This window comes from Pundamilia nyererei, unplaced genomic scaffold (assembly GCF_000239375.1).
Source record: "Pundamilia nyererei isolate P.nyererei 1_Seehausen unplaced genomic scaffold, PunNye1.0 scaffold00110, whole genome shotgun sequence".
NCBI classification, from domain to species: Eukaryota; Metazoa; Chordata; class Actinopteri; order Cichliformes; family Cichlidae; genus Pundamilia; species Pundamilia nyererei.
In genome coordinates, this window is record NW_005187511.1 from 643,536 (window position 1) to 661,961 (window position 18,426).

General features: G+C 40.0%; 2 protein-coding genes across 5 annotated transcripts in view; one reads left to right on the forward strand and one right to left on the reverse strand.

The window, feature by feature from the left end:
• Positions 1-7,266: 7,266 nt before the first annotated feature.
• LOC102206971 (RNA-binding protein 5-like) overlaps positions 7,267-18,426 on the reverse strand; it is an 18,513-nt gene continuing 7,353 nt past the window's right edge. For 2 of the 4 annotated variants that reach the window (XM_013912964.1, XM_005741377.1), the window contains exons 2-24: positions 15,018-15,067; positions 14,768-14,936; positions 14,510-14,653; positions 13,397-13,466; positions 13,021-13,094; positions 12,248-12,331; positions 12,096-12,156; positions 11,932-11,997; positions 11,177-11,337; positions 10,977-11,074; positions 10,712-10,799; positions 10,308-10,425; positions 10,122-10,225; positions 9,877-9,997; positions 9,647-9,738; positions 9,344-9,538; positions 9,109-9,258; positions 8,821-8,892; positions 8,554-8,733; positions 8,293-8,367; positions 8,095-8,195; positions 7,840-7,969; positions 7,267-7,659 (exon numbers count right to left, since the gene is read on the reverse strand). In XM_013912964.1, coding sequence (XP_013768418.1) covers positions 7,534-7,659; positions 7,840-7,969; positions 8,095-8,195; positions 8,293-8,367; positions 8,554-8,733; positions 8,821-8,892; positions 9,109-9,258; positions 9,344-9,538; positions 9,647-9,738; positions 9,877-9,997; positions 10,122-10,225; positions 10,308-10,425; positions 10,712-10,799; positions 10,977-11,074; positions 11,177-11,337; positions 11,932-11,997; positions 12,096-12,156; positions 12,248-12,331; positions 13,021-13,094; positions 13,397-13,466; positions 14,510-14,653; positions 14,768-14,936; positions 15,018-15,034 — 2,496 coding nt within the window. In that variant the 5' untranslated portion in view covers positions 15,035-15,067 and the 3' untranslated portion in view covers positions 7,267-7,533. Of the gene's footprint in view, positions 7,660-7,839; positions 7,970-8,094; positions 8,196-8,292; positions 8,368-8,553; positions 8,734-8,820; positions 8,893-9,108; positions 9,259-9,343; positions 9,539-9,646; positions 9,739-9,876; positions 9,998-10,121; positions 10,226-10,307; positions 10,426-10,711; positions 10,800-10,976; positions 11,075-11,176; positions 11,338-11,931; positions 11,998-12,095; positions 12,157-12,247; positions 12,332-13,020; positions 13,095-13,396; positions 13,467-14,509; positions 14,654-14,767; positions 14,937-15,017; positions 15,068-16,079; positions 16,197-18,426 lie in introns of those variants that run through there. The other 2 variants (XM_013912965.1, XM_013912963.1) reach the window with 2 other exon arrangements.
• The window catches only part of emc3 (ER membrane protein complex subunit 3), a 5,417-nt gene continuing 4,250 nt past the window's right edge, over positions 17,260-18,426 (forward strand). The window contains exons 1-4 of the mRNA XM_005741376.1: positions 17,260-17,515; positions 17,898-18,065; positions 18,157-18,214; positions 18,318-18,411. Of these exons, the coding sequence (XP_005741433.1) occupies positions 17,911-18,065; positions 18,157-18,214; positions 18,318-18,411 (307 nt within the window). The 5' untranslated portion in view covers positions 17,260-17,515; positions 17,898-17,910. The remainder of the gene's footprint in view (positions 17,516-17,897; positions 18,066-18,156; positions 18,215-18,317; positions 18,412-18,426) is intronic.

Below are 18,426 nucleotides of genomic sequence, written 5' to 3' on the forward strand. Positions count from 1 at the left end.
AGGCATCTATACATGCATAGATACAGATCTGTAGATACATATTATCATAGAGCTGTAATCAGTTCAAAACCAGCTGTAAATGTTACATAATGGCCCAGGAAGCTAAAATAATCAAAGAATTTCAGAAGCATTTATCAAGAGGAGACATCTGTCATACCAGAGGACCGCTGTTTGTTGTTCTCTCAAGACTTCAATCATCTGAGAAAGTTTTTACAAAACAAGCTTGTAGAGTGTCCCCTCTTCTACACATGCAAACACATACTTGGGCCACCTGCCCATCCTTCAAAGACCCTGCATTGCAGACAGTGCTCTGCACGACAGAGAAATGTCCATAGCATTATTCCTCTCTGCAGGAGGAATTCCCTGAAGGACAGTCTGTTTTTTTTCCAGGAGGGAGCTGAAACACTGAGGCCCAAACAGGGAACAGGGTCCGTGTGCAAGACTGACGGCAGCAAACATTAGCAGAGGGGGGGGGGGGGGGGATCAAAAATGTGCCTTTCAAATTACCAATACATGATACCAATAAAATTTAACAAATATTTTTTGCTCTTTCCAAATCTTTTTTCTTTTAATATTATGATTTTAAAAGAGATGCAGTTAGAAATTCTGATGTCACAGAGACTTTGCTATTGTGTGTAATAAGTTAAGAAATTAACTTATTACACACAATCCAGCTGCATGTTTGAGAGAATCATTTTAATGACCAAAAGCCTGTGGCACAGCCAGTGAAAATGAAAGGCTCAGAAGGATGTTTGTTGGGGTGAGTCCCAGAAAATCTTCTGCTGGGATGATCTTTGTGTGATTGAATACCTCATTTCATTAACTTGTTAAACTCCTCAATCGATTGTATCTGCACAACATATTCATCCATTAGCAATCATCAACACAATGCAGTCATAATATTTGTACAAAATGAATATAACAGATAAAAGCTAAAAGAAGAAGAAGTTACTTTTTCTTAGTTAATAACACTCAGACTCAATATAATATTGTGACGACCCACTGCACCCTGCCTTCCTTTTGGCTCGTGTGTGTCTTGTTTGCAGACATTGGAGAGGCGGGGTTCCCGTCTACAATCAGTGACACTGGCAGCACCTGGGCCAGCGTGTCAGGACTCTATATAAAAAGCCTTTAGGGCATAGTTTAGGTTGGCTCTGAGACACCAGGTTGGACTCTGGCTGCGTTAGGTTTGGTTTTTTGCTTTTGACACTATTACACGCATCATCTTCCACTCATCCATTCCTTCACACACCACTGTTTGATTTTGACAGTAGGGTTTCTTTTCTGTTTTATTTGTTTTAAAATAATAAAGCAGCTTGGAACACATTCCTAACCATGTCTGGGGTTTTCTTTGTCATGACCGTACGGCCCGGTTCGTGACAATATCTAAAGAGAGGTTATTAAATCCATTTTGGGGGAAAAATCCAAAACATTCCCAAGGAAACAAATAATATGAAATAACACATTTTATGAATGCTGCCAAATAAATGTATTAGCTTATTCTAAGCTATTGTGTGGATTAGTGGATTCCTCAGATATTGAATTCAGTTGTGCTTTGTTTGGACAGCTGGCCTGGACACTTGAACAACTTGCCTGCATGAGACGAGCGTGTTAGCAGTGTGGGTTCTTCTGTTTGAAAGTCATTTGTTCTGAGTGTAGTCTTAGATGTCTTTCCTTTTAGATCCCCGAGGAAAGGAACAAAAACACTTCTGCCGTAGACAAACATGACAATGTACAGCATGTCCTGGGGATCTGTGTGGCTTTCCCAACAACCCACCTGACAACATGGCACACAAAGCTTTCCTGTTTAAACTGACAACTCTGTTTTTTCACAGCATTGTTTATTACACACACACACACGCACACATATAAACAGCAAAGTCTAATGCACCGAATTAAATGGTCAAAATGAGTGCCATGCTTTGTTCTCTCGCCAAATCCCACTGACTGACCAGTTCACTATAGCTCTGTTTGCAGTTCTCAATAGTTTTTTGCAACTCAGTCAACAAATGGTAAACATATTTATTATTAATATTTAATATTATAAATGATTTTTGCTACTTCAAAAAGCAGGTCATAAGCATTCGGTTCTTCCACACTGCAACAAACAGAGACCTAGGCTTGAATTATGGACTGTCATTTTTGTAAACTAAATAAAAGCATACATTTTCTAGCCAGGGGCTGAAGCCTGACCCGTCTGTCAATGTGCAGAAAGTGGAGTACACCCTGGACCAATCTGCTGAAGGGCAAAAACAAGGAGGCAACTATTCATCCCTATGATCAATTCGGAGTCTCAAACTAATCTAACCCCGTGCATTTCTTTAGACATTGGGAGGAAGCCGAAGAACCCAGAGAAACCCCGCAGAGACACAGGGAGAACAAACCCCACACAGAAAGGCCCAAGCCTGGACCCCACCCAGCCCAGGGCCTTCTTCCTGTGAGGTGACAGTGCTAACCAGTATGCCACCCTTGGATTAATAACATATCAGACAAACTTCAAAGAACTGGGCATATTCATAATAAAGCTTACTAATACAAAGATTTGACCTTACTGATGCAGAAAACTCTAAGAAATGTTTAATTTCCACTTACAGACTAAATCCCACAGGTACATACCGGTAAAGTGAATAACTATTAATAATTTGGAGGATGACTTCTAGGTGGCTTGAAACTGGCAGAAATGGGAGAAAATGGCAGAAACACAGAGGTTGGAGAAATGTTTTCCTAATGCTGAAAAACTGTGAGTTAATAAAGTTATAGATTATATCAGGGGTGTCAAACATAGAGAAGAGGCGCCTCTTCTCTATGTTTGACACCTATCCAATGTGCATGGTTTGGAAACTGCAGAGAAAGCTGCAGTTGTGATCTTCATTTATTTTATTTATTTACTTTTTATTCCTTGAAGGCTTGCAAAGTTCATTCATGGACATTCATGCTGGTTTAATTAGTGAAATTAGATTTATTTCCCCTCATAAATATGAATGAATAGCTGAATTATATAAGGATAAATATGTATAGCTGATTGAAGGATGGTTTCCAATTTATTCAACAGAGAAGCTCATTAATACAAATAGTTTTCCTAATAAGGCGATATTTGTCTTAATAGAGATTAAATTCAATGATTAACTCTATTAATTTTACTTTTCTGGCATTTTTTTTATCCACCAGTAAAGCTTTACACAACATCAGGTCACTCCTAGAGAAGGTCTTTGCTCAGGCTGCAATCGTAAGCTTAGACTGGTTGCCAGAAATGTTTAGCCTGCATTAATACGTCTCTTGGGGTGTTTGTGAATGGACAAGGTGTTGATTCAGTGTAGTATTTTTTGCAAGCTGAGGTTTCACTGTGATAAGATCTCAATCACTTCTCAATGCAAGCCCCTGTGCTCCAGACACTACAGCCTCAGGGCACGACTGCTACACTCAGCAATTGAACAAATATTGACACCCTTACTACACATGCACATAACTTTTGCTTGTGGTGCAACATGCAGTCAACACTGGAGCATCTGTCAGCTAGAGCAAACACTGTAAACCACTAAAACGACGATAGCATCTGTGGGGACTTGGAACACAATCGGTTCAATTCTTGTTTGCTGACAACAAACAAACTGCCTCAAAGCATTCTGAAAGCATTAACCGCTTACAACAAATTATAATATGACAATTTAGGCAAAATAAACAAGCTTCATTCTGCAAAATAATTAAAAAAAATATCTCATGCGAGAGCTCCAAAGTTGAGGCTATATCTGTTTGTTTGCAGTCTAACAGCCACAGTTTTTAAGATATCACGTTCAAATTTTGTGTGATGGTAGATAACAATAAGAGCTTGAGCTGATTTCACTGTGGTGAACATCGGGTCACAGTCAAGGTCACACAGAATGTCAAAGTCAGTAAAAACTTCTGTTACTCACAATTTTTTATGGGCCGCCTTCAAACTTCATAACAATATACTAGGCCGTAGGGGGGCATGAGTACCTAGGCTGGCTAACCATTGTTCGTGTGTGTGTGTGTATTAACACATAACTTGTGTTCGTGGTCCAGTTAAACCCAAATCAGATTATAGAGTCACATTATGAGGACGTGACTTCTTCATCATGGGACCTAAAACCTCAAATGTAAATCTTTATATTTTACTATTAAATGTTAAATCTAGGTTTAAAGGAAGGCTCTGGGGCTTCGGTTACAGCTAAGGTTAGAACTATTTTTTATTTTACTATAAAGAATATTGCAGCACAGTTTAGGCTTACAAGATTACCAGAAGATTTCTAGAACTAAGTCCTCTGGACAGATCTGGACATAATTAATGCACAGTTCCATATCTGATCAAAATCAAGCACAAACACCTCATAGCAACTGTCAGCACGGTGATGGAGGCGGGGGGTGATTTGGGCTTTTTTTGCCGCCACTGGACATGGGCATGTCTCTGTCCCTAAGTCAATACAAACCTCTCTGTATTTTAGGGTCAGATGTGAGGCAATCTGTCTGACAGCTAAAGCTTGGCTGAAAGTGGGTCATTCAACAGAACAATGAGCCCAAGTACAGACGAAACTCTACAGCAGATTGACTGAAAAAGGAAAGAATCAAGGTGTTGTAATGGAATAGTCAAAAAATAGTCAAAGTTCAAACCTCAAGCCGACTGAAATGTTGGTACAGGATCTTAAGAGAGCTGTGCATGAGCAAATGCCCACAAATCTTACATTTCAAGGAAAGAGGGCCGAACCCCAGATTCTTCCACAACGATGTAAGCCTGAGATAGGGCCTGATACAGTCATAGTAATAATTAATAAACATAATTTTAATAAACACGAGCACAAAAGAGAAGAAGACATCCCTCAATGAGTTGAAACATTAACTTGTAATTTATTCCTGCATACACAATTTTTGTCATCCGTATTGTGTCACTTTGAAAAATATTCAGGAGGCGCCCCTGCACGAGCTTAAAATTATTTATGTCGCTTGGGAGATGAGATATGCCAGCCTTATCCTCACAATTTTATTGAGCACAAATGTGGCGACTGACTGTGTTATGCAAAACAGCTTAGTCAACTGACACAGATTCTGGTAAGCTGAGCCAAAGACATGCTGAAAACTGAGTAGGCATTCACAAGTGTCCCTGTGAGACGGTGAGCACGGTTTGCTCTGCGCTGCAGTATTAATCAGCAGGGAGATCAGTGCTGTCATTCTGCTACTACAGGGTCACTTAATCTGCACTTTTTGGCTGTCAGTCAAGAGGAAACCTGGGAAGATTTGGCATCTTTCCTTTTTGTGCCACATGGTATGACACATGGAATCATCATTGTAGGGATCGTGGAAGAGGATTTAAATTTTGCCTCTAGCTGCACCATTGTGACCGCTGCATTACGAACCAACACCATCTTAATCCTCCTCTCCCATCCCACCCAGTGAACAGCAGTATGCTGAGGACAACCTCCATGTTACTGCTGAGGCAGACGTTGCTATAAACAGATATATAACTACAATTACTGCATTTCACACCAATTTCAAGTTTTCTTTTTCTGGTTGTTTAATTTACGAATGAATGAAGGAGTTGGCTCTAAAACTGATGCTGACCCCTAGTGATGGGAATGAAAGGGAAGCTTTGTGCAACAGAGCCATCTGCACAGCACATGTAAAACAGCAGTATGGTCTTCCTGTGGATTTTGATGTGGTGAATCCAAATGGTAAATGGCCTGTATTTGTATAGCGCTTTTACTAGTCCCGCCTAGGGACCCCAAAGCGCTTTACACACCCAGTCATCCACCCATTCACACACTGGTGGAGGCAGCTACAGTTGTAGCCACAGCTGCCCTGGGGCAGACTGACAGAAGCGAGGCTGCCATATCGCACCATTGGCCCTTCTGGCCAACACCAGTAGGCGGTAGGTGAAGTGTCTTGCCCAAGGACACAACGACCGAGACTGTCCGAGCCGGGGCTCGAACCGGCAACCTTCCGATCACAAGGCGAACTCCCAACTCCAAATACACATAGATGATTAGTTACTGTTTCCATGATTTTTGATATCACATCTAGGTATATTATTTTAGTAGTAGAGTTTTAATCAATTAATAATAACACGGAAGCTTGTTTTTTTCCCAACGTTTCATGGTCATGTTTGTGCCCTAAAGAGCATGCTTTACTTTACGTTACAGATTTCCTGCTGCTATAAAGGTCAAATCAAGGATTAAAGATGGACAGACGTTAGTCAGTCTGGAAATGACATTTACAAATTGAGGAACAGTTTCTGAATGAACACTTCCACTTTTGACTCATTGACTTTTAATCTTAGAACTGATTTGGAGGTATCATGAAAACGAGACACAACCTTTTTAAATTTTAGCATCTCATAAAGTCTCTACTACTTAATCTAATTCTGAAGCACTTTGGCTGTGGACAAAAGCTGATAAGCCACTGCTTGATGATACCCAGAGAAAATCCCAGCGTAGGAATTCAAGACATGAAACACTTTTTATCATTACAGAAGAAACACAAAGTAGCACACATCCGTTGTGGTGGAAGAGCAGCCTGTCTTTAGGAAAAAACAATTTCTTCCTGTAAATATTAGACATTTACTGAGCCAAACGCACGTAGCAAAGCATCCTGTGAAGTATTTTAAAAAGACTGGCAAGAAGAGCAAGAGCAGGTGAAACCTGCCAGCCATAAGCCCCTCCAGGAAAGAGGATATTAAGGAAGCCAAAGAGAGTCTGGCAGAAATAATTGGCAAACTGTCCAGTGGTGGTTCAGAGAAATTCACCAGAGCCAGGGATCTGTTTAATACATGTATGCTCATTTCTTTCTCCAAGCTGACACGTTTATGGTCTCTTCTCATATGTTTATAGGAACGCAGATTGATGGTTCTTTATAGAAATGTTGAGGTTTTTTTTAGGACGGTGTTACCCTGTGAATCACAGAGAGGATTGTAGAAATAAAAGATGAACTTTGCACAACAGGAAGATCACCATTTGTCTTGTATATACTTTGACAGCTCAATAAAGCCCCAATGCATCCAACTCCTACATAAATTCTTGACCATGCAGGGATTTACAACACACAGTTAAAAATAAAAGTGCAGTAGCTGATGTTAAAGTGGTAAAATTAACTCCAAATCGACTAAGAGTCTGTGTCTAGCATTTAGACCTGAGCATAGTCATTGTCAAATCAATGTGGGACTAATAGGTGAGAGGAGCTGACTACACCACTGCAGATGCAAACATGACAAGAATAACCCTCATTGATCAGGAGAAAAAAGAAAAATCACACAAGAGCTTGTGCAGGTTTATTTAATCACACTGACTCTTAGAGGTTCTCACAAAACAAAGCTTCAGAGGTTCTACATCATTTTTATGTACAAACAATATACAAAATGTACATGTAAAGTGCACTGAAAACAAACAAATCTAGCTTTAAAAAGCTAAATTTTTCCTAAACGAACAAGACAAACTCCAGTTAAAAGTTTGTACAGGTGGAAAAATCTCCTGTATGTTATGTGTTATGATAAAGATTTCAGAGCACAGCACAATCACCTTCCTCCACAGTTCACTCCATCTCTGTGAAGCGTGCAAACATGGCTTTACGCACAGCATCCTTGTAGGTGTCAGATGGTGAGAGTTCATATGAGCTTCCTTTAATGCCCAGACCGGTGCCTTTGGTCCTCAATGAAGCCTGTTAGGAAAAGCAAAGACGATTATAAGAGATGACATGTTAGACACAGGTGCCCCTCAGGCAGCAGTGCTAATTGCTATGTGGGCAGAAATTAGCACGTTGGCGCGCAGATTCCATCTGTTAAGAGGATCTGGCCAGCAGACAAGGGGTAGTTTGGAAGACAAAAAAAAGTCTGCTCACCGAGATGGGAACGGTGATGCCTTGTTGGTGACGTCCCAGACCTTTGCCTTCCTGCCAGCCCATCGCTTGCAACATCTTGCTCCCGATATTATCACTTGTTAAACCGTCTTTAGTGGGCTGCTCAAAGTTTCTGATGATGGTGAATTACAGGTGTTAAAAAGGTCCAATTCACATAAAAATAATGAGAAAAAGGAGAAGATATTACTAAAAGTTTTCATAGATTGTTTGCTGTGAGATTAAACTCCTCCCACTTACACTGTTGGGCTTGGTGCTTTGTAAAATTTCTTTTTAGGTGCAGGAGGTTCAGGAATACCATACTTCTCCCTTCTTTCTGCAGCTCTATCTCTGTATTTCAGCTGTTAAAAATCACAAGAAAACTTATGTTCTCATTCAAATTTCTTTTTTTTTTTTTAAATAACAGAGACAGAAAGATGACATTGTGATGCAAAATACCTCAGCCTCCTTCCTCTCCAGCTCTTCCAGCTCCATTTCTGAAAGCTTAGCTCTTCTTTCAATTTCCAAGTTTTTCTAAAAGAATTAAAAGTAATTTCATGGGCGAAACGCGAGAACAAAATAATCACTGGCACGAATAAATGCAACCTCCATTTCCTGTGAGGTACAGCATGTGAGCTCCATTTTGCTTTGAACAGATGGCGCAGCCCAGAATATTCATAGCTGCTTGCACATTAAACACCCGCTGTTTGCCATCCTCACCTTGTGTAGGTCAGAGAGCTGCTGGTGACGCAGCAGAGCGTCTTTGGTGGGGAACTGCCGCCGACACAGCAGACACACCATCCTCTTCCAGTCGGTCATTTTCCCCTCCTCATCGGCTGCTCGGTCTGAGCCGTTGTCATCTGGGTCGCTATCCCCATTGTAGGCAGCGACCAAATCACTCTAACATGAAAACAGACAAAAGGAAAAGTGTTAAAGGATTTATTTTTACTAATAAACAGGAGAAATAGCTGCAAAGTTACAACAAACCTTAGACGAAATCTCATCCTCAAGCTTGATTTGTTCAGTCATGAGGGACGGCATCTCAAAGCTTCCGATCTGCTGAAAGGAACCAAATGAAGCCCACGAGTAAAGACCCACAACATATATAATCTCATGATTAAAAGATATTCAGTGACTCGTGACGATAGAAGGAAAATGTACTTTCTAAATATAATATTCCAAAGCAGTGTGCTTCTCCAGTTAGAACCTACCCGTACACCACTGCACTGATCCAAAGCACATCATATTTATTCTTAATAGTTACTGTTACACTACCTTCTTCTCGAAGAGGAAGAAACCTGCATCTGCAGCAGCAGACTCTTTTCTGTCTTCATCCTTAAAAGATCCTAACCCTTGGGCAGTACTCTTAATGCTTTCTTTTTGCTTATTTAAGCTTTTTGCCCAACGCTCCATGTCCTTTGCAATCTGCAATTTAATAATGCCAAAAACATTATTTCAAAGACGACCTAACAGCTATTAACAGGATCAACATCTTGAGAGCAGCGCTTACCTGTTGTGCGGACTTGTTTTTGGGCTTTTCTTTCTTCTCTTTGGCCTCTTTACCGCCTGTGGTTAAAGAGGTGGCTGCAGAGCTCGCTGTGGACGCTTGTTCTGTGTTTGTGCCGGATTCACTCAGTGCAGGGATGTACGCCTGCTTCTCGTTGTCCCAGTAAAGGTACTGCTGAGTCTCTGAGTTGTAGTAGTACTATTGATGACAAGCAGAAGACAAAAAAATGTGAACAGTGTATTTAAAATAAATACATATGCTGCATGCCATGGGTTCTGCACATGCAATAAGATCAAGTGCACATACTTGGCTGCCAGGATCATAGTACAGGCCAGTCTGTGGATCGTAATAGTAACCTGAAGACTCATCGTATTGGTACATGGAGGTGTCGGGAACAGCTACAAATAAAAAAACAAAACAAAAACATTGAAATAGAGGCAGATATGAAGCAAAACCTTTTTTCTATCTTCAGTTTTATCATCATCATCTCTATCACTCACACACAGAGGAGTATTTCTGCAGCCAACTCCTCTCACCTGTTGTGTTAGCAGTCGATCCGGCACAGATCGTTGCTGCAACAGTGGAAGATGCTGGTGTTGTGAGTGATGTGGTGCAAACACTAGCAGCCTGTTGGGCTGCAACAGCTAGTGGATGTGTCTGAGAGGTAGGAGAGGGGGGGAAAAAAAAAAACCCTGATGAACATTTGGATTCAACACAGACAGAAATCACATTCGAGTAGCATTTTTTCACCCCAAAGACGCCACATTAATACACTTCCTACCTGAACAGCAGGCTGACTGATTATGATGGGGTGGTAGACCTGAGCTGCCTGGGATAGGACCACAGCTGTAGATGCGGGGATCACAGACGCCATTCCTGGAGCCGCTGGGGAGAGTGATGATGAAGTCAAGAATCTCAACCTCGGAATAAAACCACCCCAAATTTTTGCGAGTGATTCCTTGTTTACCTCCAAGCAATCCATCTCCAACGACAGGAACCAGTCCTTCAGGCTGCTGTGGCCACATGTTTGCATAATTCTCTGGAAAAGCGATCTGATCTGAAGTTGCACCTGAGCTTTGCTGCAACTGAAAAGACAAAACAGATATGTGACGTCAGAAACAAAATAAAGCAACTGTATCAGCATAATGCAAATAAATTAGTTAAGTCAATAAATCCTTTCCTGGATTTTGATGTTAGGCTCCACTAATCAAGTATTGTTTTAATTGACAATAAGATATGAGTCCATGTAATTTTAATCAGTTCTTAATATCGACAATATCACTGATTTGTAGCTTTTTGGTCCATTTCTTTAAATCCCTCAAGCCATAGAAGCTCACGTTTTCTACTTAGACATGGTACAGTCTATGGTACCTGACTGGATGACCACTGAGCAGCAGCAATGGCTGTGCTGGCAACAGAGAGAGCGCTGGCTCTGATCCCCTCAGGCGGCACTGAGTCTCTGGGAAAAGAATTATGTGTAAATTAAATATAAGCTAATGCACAATGAAAATAAGACCCCGATTTGTATTTTATTATATTCTAGGATCTCAAAAGGTATGCACAGTATATGATGAATATATGACGAATATAAAACAGGCTGTCTAAATATATGTTATGTATGTGCGGAATTACACACTTTCTAGCACTTTTGGCAAAATCCACGCCGACAGTTTTCCCATCCAGTTTCAGAGGTGGCTGAAGGCTCTGGAGAATGGTGAGCAGCTGAGAAGCCTCCTGTAGAAAGACATAAAGCCACACTGTCTCGACACCTCCGCTAGAAACACACCAACGTACACTATAAAGTCATACTGACTGCTGAAAAATAAAGCTACGCACCAGCGGGGATGAGAGCTGGACAAAGGCGAAGCCTCGGTTCTGTCCCGTTTGCTTGTCTTTGATGAGGCGGACGTTGTTGGTGGACAGGTTGGCGTGCGGTGCCAGTAAGTTCAAAATTCCATCAACAGTAGAGAGAGAGGCAATGTTCCTCAAAATGATCGCTGTGAACAAAAAGAAAAGTCATCAATAAATGTCTGTATGGGAACGTGCAATTTTTCAGTAGACCAAAAGGAAAATCAAGAATATATATATTAAAAATGCTCTTAAAAGGCATCAAAATTCATATAAAAACTACACGCAGACATTATTTCATTTATGAAATGTGACATAACTTTGTTTACTGCCTTATTGCTTCTGTATTTATTTGCCACAGTATTCATTTAGTTATTTTAATGTCTTCCCCATTCTTTAATATCTAATTATATTACTACATATTTATTACTTGATAGTATTACTTTCAGAAAGATCAGCTAAGCGCTTCAGTTTTTCAGTAATCTCCCAACTAAAAGCAGGCGTTTGCTCCTGACACTGATCAGCAAAAAGCTGACCTCATGACATCACACTCATTCACATGAAAAAGCAGAAGTTGCCCCAAAAAAGTGGAACTTAATTACTATTAATTTAAAAAGAAATACAGAGAATACATAAAACATGATTATTAAATAAAATCTAATAACATAAAGATGATTACATTTATACCAAATACATTTTTTGTTTTGCACTCTTTCTGTCATCGATGAAAAACAAACACTTACTGTCTCCACTGTATTCTCCTGGCTGTTGGCACTCGACATTTAAACCATTTACACCAGTAGAGTCACCTACAAAGAGCAATGCCAAAAAACATCAGGCAGGATATATAATGAACTGCTCGTTCTCACAGAGAGACAAAAAACTCATCTTAAGGGGGAAAACTCACCAACTTTTGACGCGCCACACCTGAAACACTTCAGCCTCTTCCGAAAATTGTACAGACCACACTGCAACAACCATCGATTGTGTATTTTTGTTACAATAAGCAAAAAGAAAAAAAGAGTAATATTGTGGGATCAGTTCAAAGATAACACTCACAGCATTGCAAAGCCAGTTTTCAAACTTCTGTTTCCTGTTGCTGTAATGCACTGCGATGGTTTTCCCCTGGATCACCAACTTGTTCTGTGAAATAAAATAAAGACAAACAAACAACAGTTACACCAAAATACGACACGTCTGAGCCAAAGAGGCAAGTGCTGAGATCCCAGTGCTACCCCACCCAATGAGTGAGAGCAGAGGGAACAGGAAAGAGTGGCTAGGTTTTAACTTGTTGCTTAGATGGGGGTGTCTCAAGGACAAAAAAAAGGAGCAGGGACGGGAAGAGAAGTTCAGAGAATGAGGGACTGAGTGTTTGGGACCGGAGTGCTGCCAGCCCGTCCACATCTCACTCCAGTCTTCGGATAATAAATGGAGATGAGAAACTATCAAAGTGACAGAGCTGGAGCAGAATGTGCAAAAAACACCGGGGCAGTCGGTACTAAACAAGTCCACTTGCTAACAGGAAGCAAACTCTCCCTCTTTTGTAAGCTTTAAGAGAATAAACTTAAAATTTGTAAGAGAATAAACCAAACAAATGTGCATTTTTACAGTGGTGTTCACAGAAAACAAAAATTCAATAATGCTGCTATGAAGCATCACCAGATGTGTGATATCTGAAATACTACATCTCAGATATCACAGATCTATGATCAAGATTTTTTGGCTAAATACAAACAAATTGGGCTTTTTGTAAAGTGCCATCATTACTGTACTGGTTAATTTGGGTTCTAATCTCCAAGAATATTTCTAGACTTGGTGATTGTTGAAGCAACCTGATTGGTCTCCATCCATCGGGTAGAATCTTGCAAGTGATAAAACTCCACGAAGGCGAAACCTCGGCTTATACCTAGAGACAGCATTCAAATATAGACGGGAGGCGTGTTAGTCAGAATGCTTTGGTGCAAAATTCAAAGTTACAATGGGCTTGCACGGTGGCGGGGATGTTTACAACATCATGATGGTAGAATTTACATACCCTTAACTTCTTACCTGTCCATGTCATCAAATCAGAATTTCTATACGACACAAAGAACCCTACGACAATATTTAATTTTCTTTTTCCAGGGGTTATAATAAAATAGGAAAGATGGGTTTAAAGATCAAGCGCGGAAAGGAACGAGGAACGTTCCTCTGAAGAGTATCGCTCACCTGTCCTTTTCTTCATCAAACGTATGTCCACAGGCTGTGGTCCCTGTAGCTGCTCCAGAGCTGTACGCATCTGCAAAACAGAAGCAGACGTGAGACTCATCAGAACACAGATCTTCTTCCTACTTACTGTTTCCTTACTTAAAACCATCTTTCTGGAAACTGGTTGTGAACCATGAGGTACATGTTCCCAATTTAGAATAACCAGTTAACCTAAGCCCAATAACTGTATGTCTTTGGACTGTGGGAGTAAAAAGTACCTGAAGTACCCATAAAAAACCCACGCAGACTCATCATGAAAATGAATATCATGGTAATTTTGGGCTTTTAAATATTTTTTGGACTCTCCTTTTTCCAGGGTCCCAACCAATGAATTTAAATAAATTTTAGCAATTCTGCCAAGAAAATCGGTCAAAAATTCAGTTGGAATTATAACAGGAGCTTGTTGATGGCTTTCAGAAGTGTCTGGTGGAAGTGACATCTAGTGAAAATCTAAAAGAAATTCAAACTTGTGCACCAAAGTCGTGTATAAAGTTATTCAAAATGTGTGCTTTACAATCATTCCACCCTGAATGTTATCGGCTCAGCCCAGCATATCCTATCACAATCCAACATCATACAGACTTTTTACTAATGAGCAGGTAGTTTACAGACTTACTAATGTCTGCGTTGGGAATGTGTGTTCTCACTTTCGCCTGTGTCAAGTGATGCCTGGTAAAGTTTAGGGCAGTTTTTAATCTATTATTTGACACATTGTTGACATATTTGACACATTGTTGTACTTACCAACAAGACACTATTTTTTTCTCTTTTTCCCAGTGTATATTAATTATGACAGATGTCAATCCCCCTCTCCAAAATGCTCAGATTAACACCTGGATAATTTCATATAGGGAAGGGAAAGATGGCAAGGTGCACAGTTGTACACACACACACACACACAAAGGTCGTGAAGTGTTGCTGATTTCTGTGCCAAAGTTTTACACCCATCCTGTGACAGTTTACAGCTTTGAACTTCTTGCAAGAGATTCCTTACAACTCGTGAAAAAGTTATATGACATACAGTTTGGTGTGTTTTTTCCTTGAATGCCACTGAATGGTGAACTGTGAACTTACATCATCTTCTGTGACGTGGACAGGGAGCCCCCTCAGCATAATCGTTTTGCTCTCCTCCTCCTGCTCCATTTTGTAGTCCTGCTCTGGATATTCACCATCATATTCATCATCAGATCTGCTGCTGCTGCGTCGTTTTCGGCTCCTCTGTAAGAGAAAAAATATATATAATAATGTGATGTTTAACTTCAAAGACAACAAATTCAGTATCACTCTGATCAAGACGTACTTCAAGCCGCAAAGGAATTCTTCTCCACTTACCTCTGGGCTGTCTTGGTCCCTGCGTTCATCACAGTAGTCTTTGTACCTATCGTGGACCCAGCGTCGATCATAATCCTTTTCCACATCTCTGCTTCGTTTTCCATAGCACTCTGGATCGTGTTTGCGCATATCAGAACCATATCTTCCAGTACGTTCACTACGACTAATCCTGCAAAAGCACCAGAGACTTAAATATATGAGCACATGTTCAACGTGTTCCTGAACATCACAAGGATTATGCGGACTTCACCTTCTATCAGTTCCCATGGTTTAGTACAGCACAAGCGTTTGTGGACAATTCTGTGGAAAGATTTGGGGGGAAAAAAATTGTTAGTACTAACTGTTACTAACCATTTCAATCAATGTTTCGTGCAATGGTGTTCTTTACCTCTAACAGTTCAGTGAGGATATATTACTAGTTTTTCCATTAAAAAAAGGAATATTAAAACTTTTTGTAATGTACATATAACCTACATAAAAATAATATCGTTTTTCATGACTATGATTTTCTTTTCCAATTAATTATACATTTTGATTTTTTTCCCCATAGAGTGTAATAACAGTTGTCAGCTTGTCTCTCTCATTTATCAAATCACATTCTGGTGAAAATATGAAGTCTCCAGAGACACTGTGGACCAAATATATGTCACTGCGTTACACAGACTGTGGATGGAGTTTGCTCACGGGAACAGAAACGTTTGCCGTCAAAAGATATAACACAACCCTCATTCTCGCACTTTACATATGCGGTCAATAGGCTAGATAGTTTGTGTGTGTCTGTTTGACATAAAATATGTCTCACAATTGCAAAGAAACACATAGTATTTGATACGTCTAACCACTTTAACGTTCACTTGTAACATAATAAAACAAACGTGTAATATGTTCATTACACGTATTACAGCTAAGCAGAAGTAGTTTCATATTTAAAAAATATATTAGTAATTATTCCACTGTAAAATGGGTCAATTGACCAGCAACATAAGAGGATTAAGTAACTGGCGTTACGTAACATGAGTTGAGCTACGCTAAAGATGAAAGGCAGCCAGAGATGTCACAGGCCTGATCTTACTCATAACTGCAGAAACACAAAGCACATAATATGGAGATTAACTGAGGACATTAATTGTGTAATTATATAAAACAGGCTGATTTTGTACTTTGCTTACAGGCGCTAACACAGCAAGGTCACTTTAGGGCTCGCTGTATGCTTGATTGATACGTCTCATGGATGCTGTCGCAAAACGTAAGCTTTATATAAATAAATAACCGGAAGCAGATATAAAATGCAGTTTTTGTCAGTTTTACATACCGTTTTAATAAATCACCCCCCTACACACGATGACAGCTTGATACTCAAAACCTTTCTAGAAGCTTTCCCACTTGTTCCGGTCTGTAGCGACAAGAGTCTTCTTCGTTTTGACTTCACCTTTTAAGAGCATTAAAAAGCATTTAAGTGAGCATTACCGCCACCTACTGGTTATGGTCCTTTACAACAAGGTGTCCCCTAATGCGGTGCATTAAAACAGTAAAATCGGTTTCTTTTTTTGTTTGTTTGGGTTTTTTGTTTTTTGCATATTTTGCATACTTACATGTTTCAGATCAGCAAAAAACAAACAAACAAACAAACAAAAAAAGAATCTGACAAACCAGAGTAAATACGAAATACAGTTTTAATTGATGATTTCATTTAATGACAATGCAGAAAAAAAAAACAGACATTCTCCTTCAGGATTTTCTGGTAGAATTCATGGCTTCATAAATTACACCAAGTTGGCCTGAAGCAGCAAAGCAGCCCCTGACCAACAAACTACCACCACAAAGTTTGACTGCTGGTACGATGTCCGATGTCCTTTTTAAAAAATGCTCTATGATAGGATGTAACATGACTTAAACCTTCTTTTGTCTCATCAGTCTACAAAATATTTCCCTAGAAGTCTGGGGAATCATCAAAATGGATTTGGAAAATGTGAGGTGAGCCTTTGTGTTCTTTTTGGTCAGCAGTGGTTTTCTTCTTGGAACTCTCCTGTGGATGTCGTTTTTATGCAGTCCCTCTATTATTGTTTAATTATGAACACTAACTTTACACTGAACTTACTATTTATCATTAGGCCAGGTAGACTTGGGTAACCCCTTTGCTTAAATTAACAAAACCCTAGTTTAAAGACTGAATTTTGTAATTACTCTGGTTTTATTTTTGTCTACTATTAACATTTCTTTGATGATCTGACACATTTCAATGTGACAAATATGAAAAAAAGGAAAGAAAAAGATGAATTGAGGGATAGTGCAAATACACAGCACTGTACAATTGCAAGTTGTCATTGAAGACACGAAAAACATGAAACAGGAAAATCCGAAAGACATATGTTAAGCCTTAAATAATGTAATAATGTAATATAGTAAATAAAAAGGTTAACCATAACCTTTCGGATGTGGTGAAGGATGACACAAAGAAGAAAAAGCAAAATGCAATGCGTACATCCCCGCGAGGTGGCGCTGCAGTCCCAGTGATTGCGACGCGGATGAGCTGCAGAAGCAGAAAATCTTCCTCATTCCCAGAGCCAACGCAGAGCAGTGGTCACAGTAGTGGATGCGAACCGTTAGAAATTATATAAGTTATTTAACTACCTCACACGGTGCATGGGGTGTGTCTGTCGCCGCTGGGGAACACACTAGGAGCGGCGGTTGCTGTGCTGAGACCACTGGCCAGCTCTCATCTACAGTGACCCATACATCCAGAAGCAGGTAGCCACCCGGCTAATGTTAACATTAGCACTCCGCTAGCGTCAGCTTTCTGAATCCACATAGCAGTTTTATTAAATAAAGATGTTGACGCTTTCAACATATAGTTACCACACAGCGAAGATGAACTCAAATGGTGTCGTTTAACTGGATTTTCTTAGCTCAGTGTCAGTCGCTAATGTCACGGGCGCTGGCTAGCTAACCGGAGGACCTGACAGCCCATCCCTCTAACGTCAGTCTCAGCCCGACTTCAGCTTCTCTTTTATTTATTACAAAAAAAAGCATGCTGGTGTCTTCGGTTAAGCAGCTAGACTTGTTTTCTGTTTGCCGTTCTTATTTTTGCTTTGTTGTTGTTGTTTATTTAATTATTTATTTTTCCTGTCAGGTAACCAGACAGAATGGCTGAGCCGGAGCTTCTGCTGGACTCCAATATTAGACTTTGGGTGGTGTTGCCCATTGTCTTCATCACTTTTCTGGTTGGGGTTATACGGCATTATGTATCTATTCTCCTTCAAAGTGACAAAAAGCTGACATTAGAACAAGTTTCTGACAGGTGCGTCATACATCATATCTAATTATAAACCGAATCACAAGGAGGAAAAACAATGCTGAGCTCATATGTGTGACTTTTTCTTCAAATCCAGCCAGGTACTTATTCGGAGCAGAATTCTCAGAGAAAATGGAAAATACATTCCCAAACAGGTAGGCTGCCTAAAGTGAGTTGCAAAGTTGAGTGAGAACTCCAATGTATTTGTTTACTTGTATGTGCTTTGACTATATCAGTGATTATTTCTGTGTGTTTTAGTCCTTTTTGATGAGGAAGTTCTACTTCAATAACCAAGAAGACGGATTCTTCAAGAAGACCAAGAGAAAGGTTGTCCCACCCTCTCCAATGACAGGTGAGACTTTTTTCT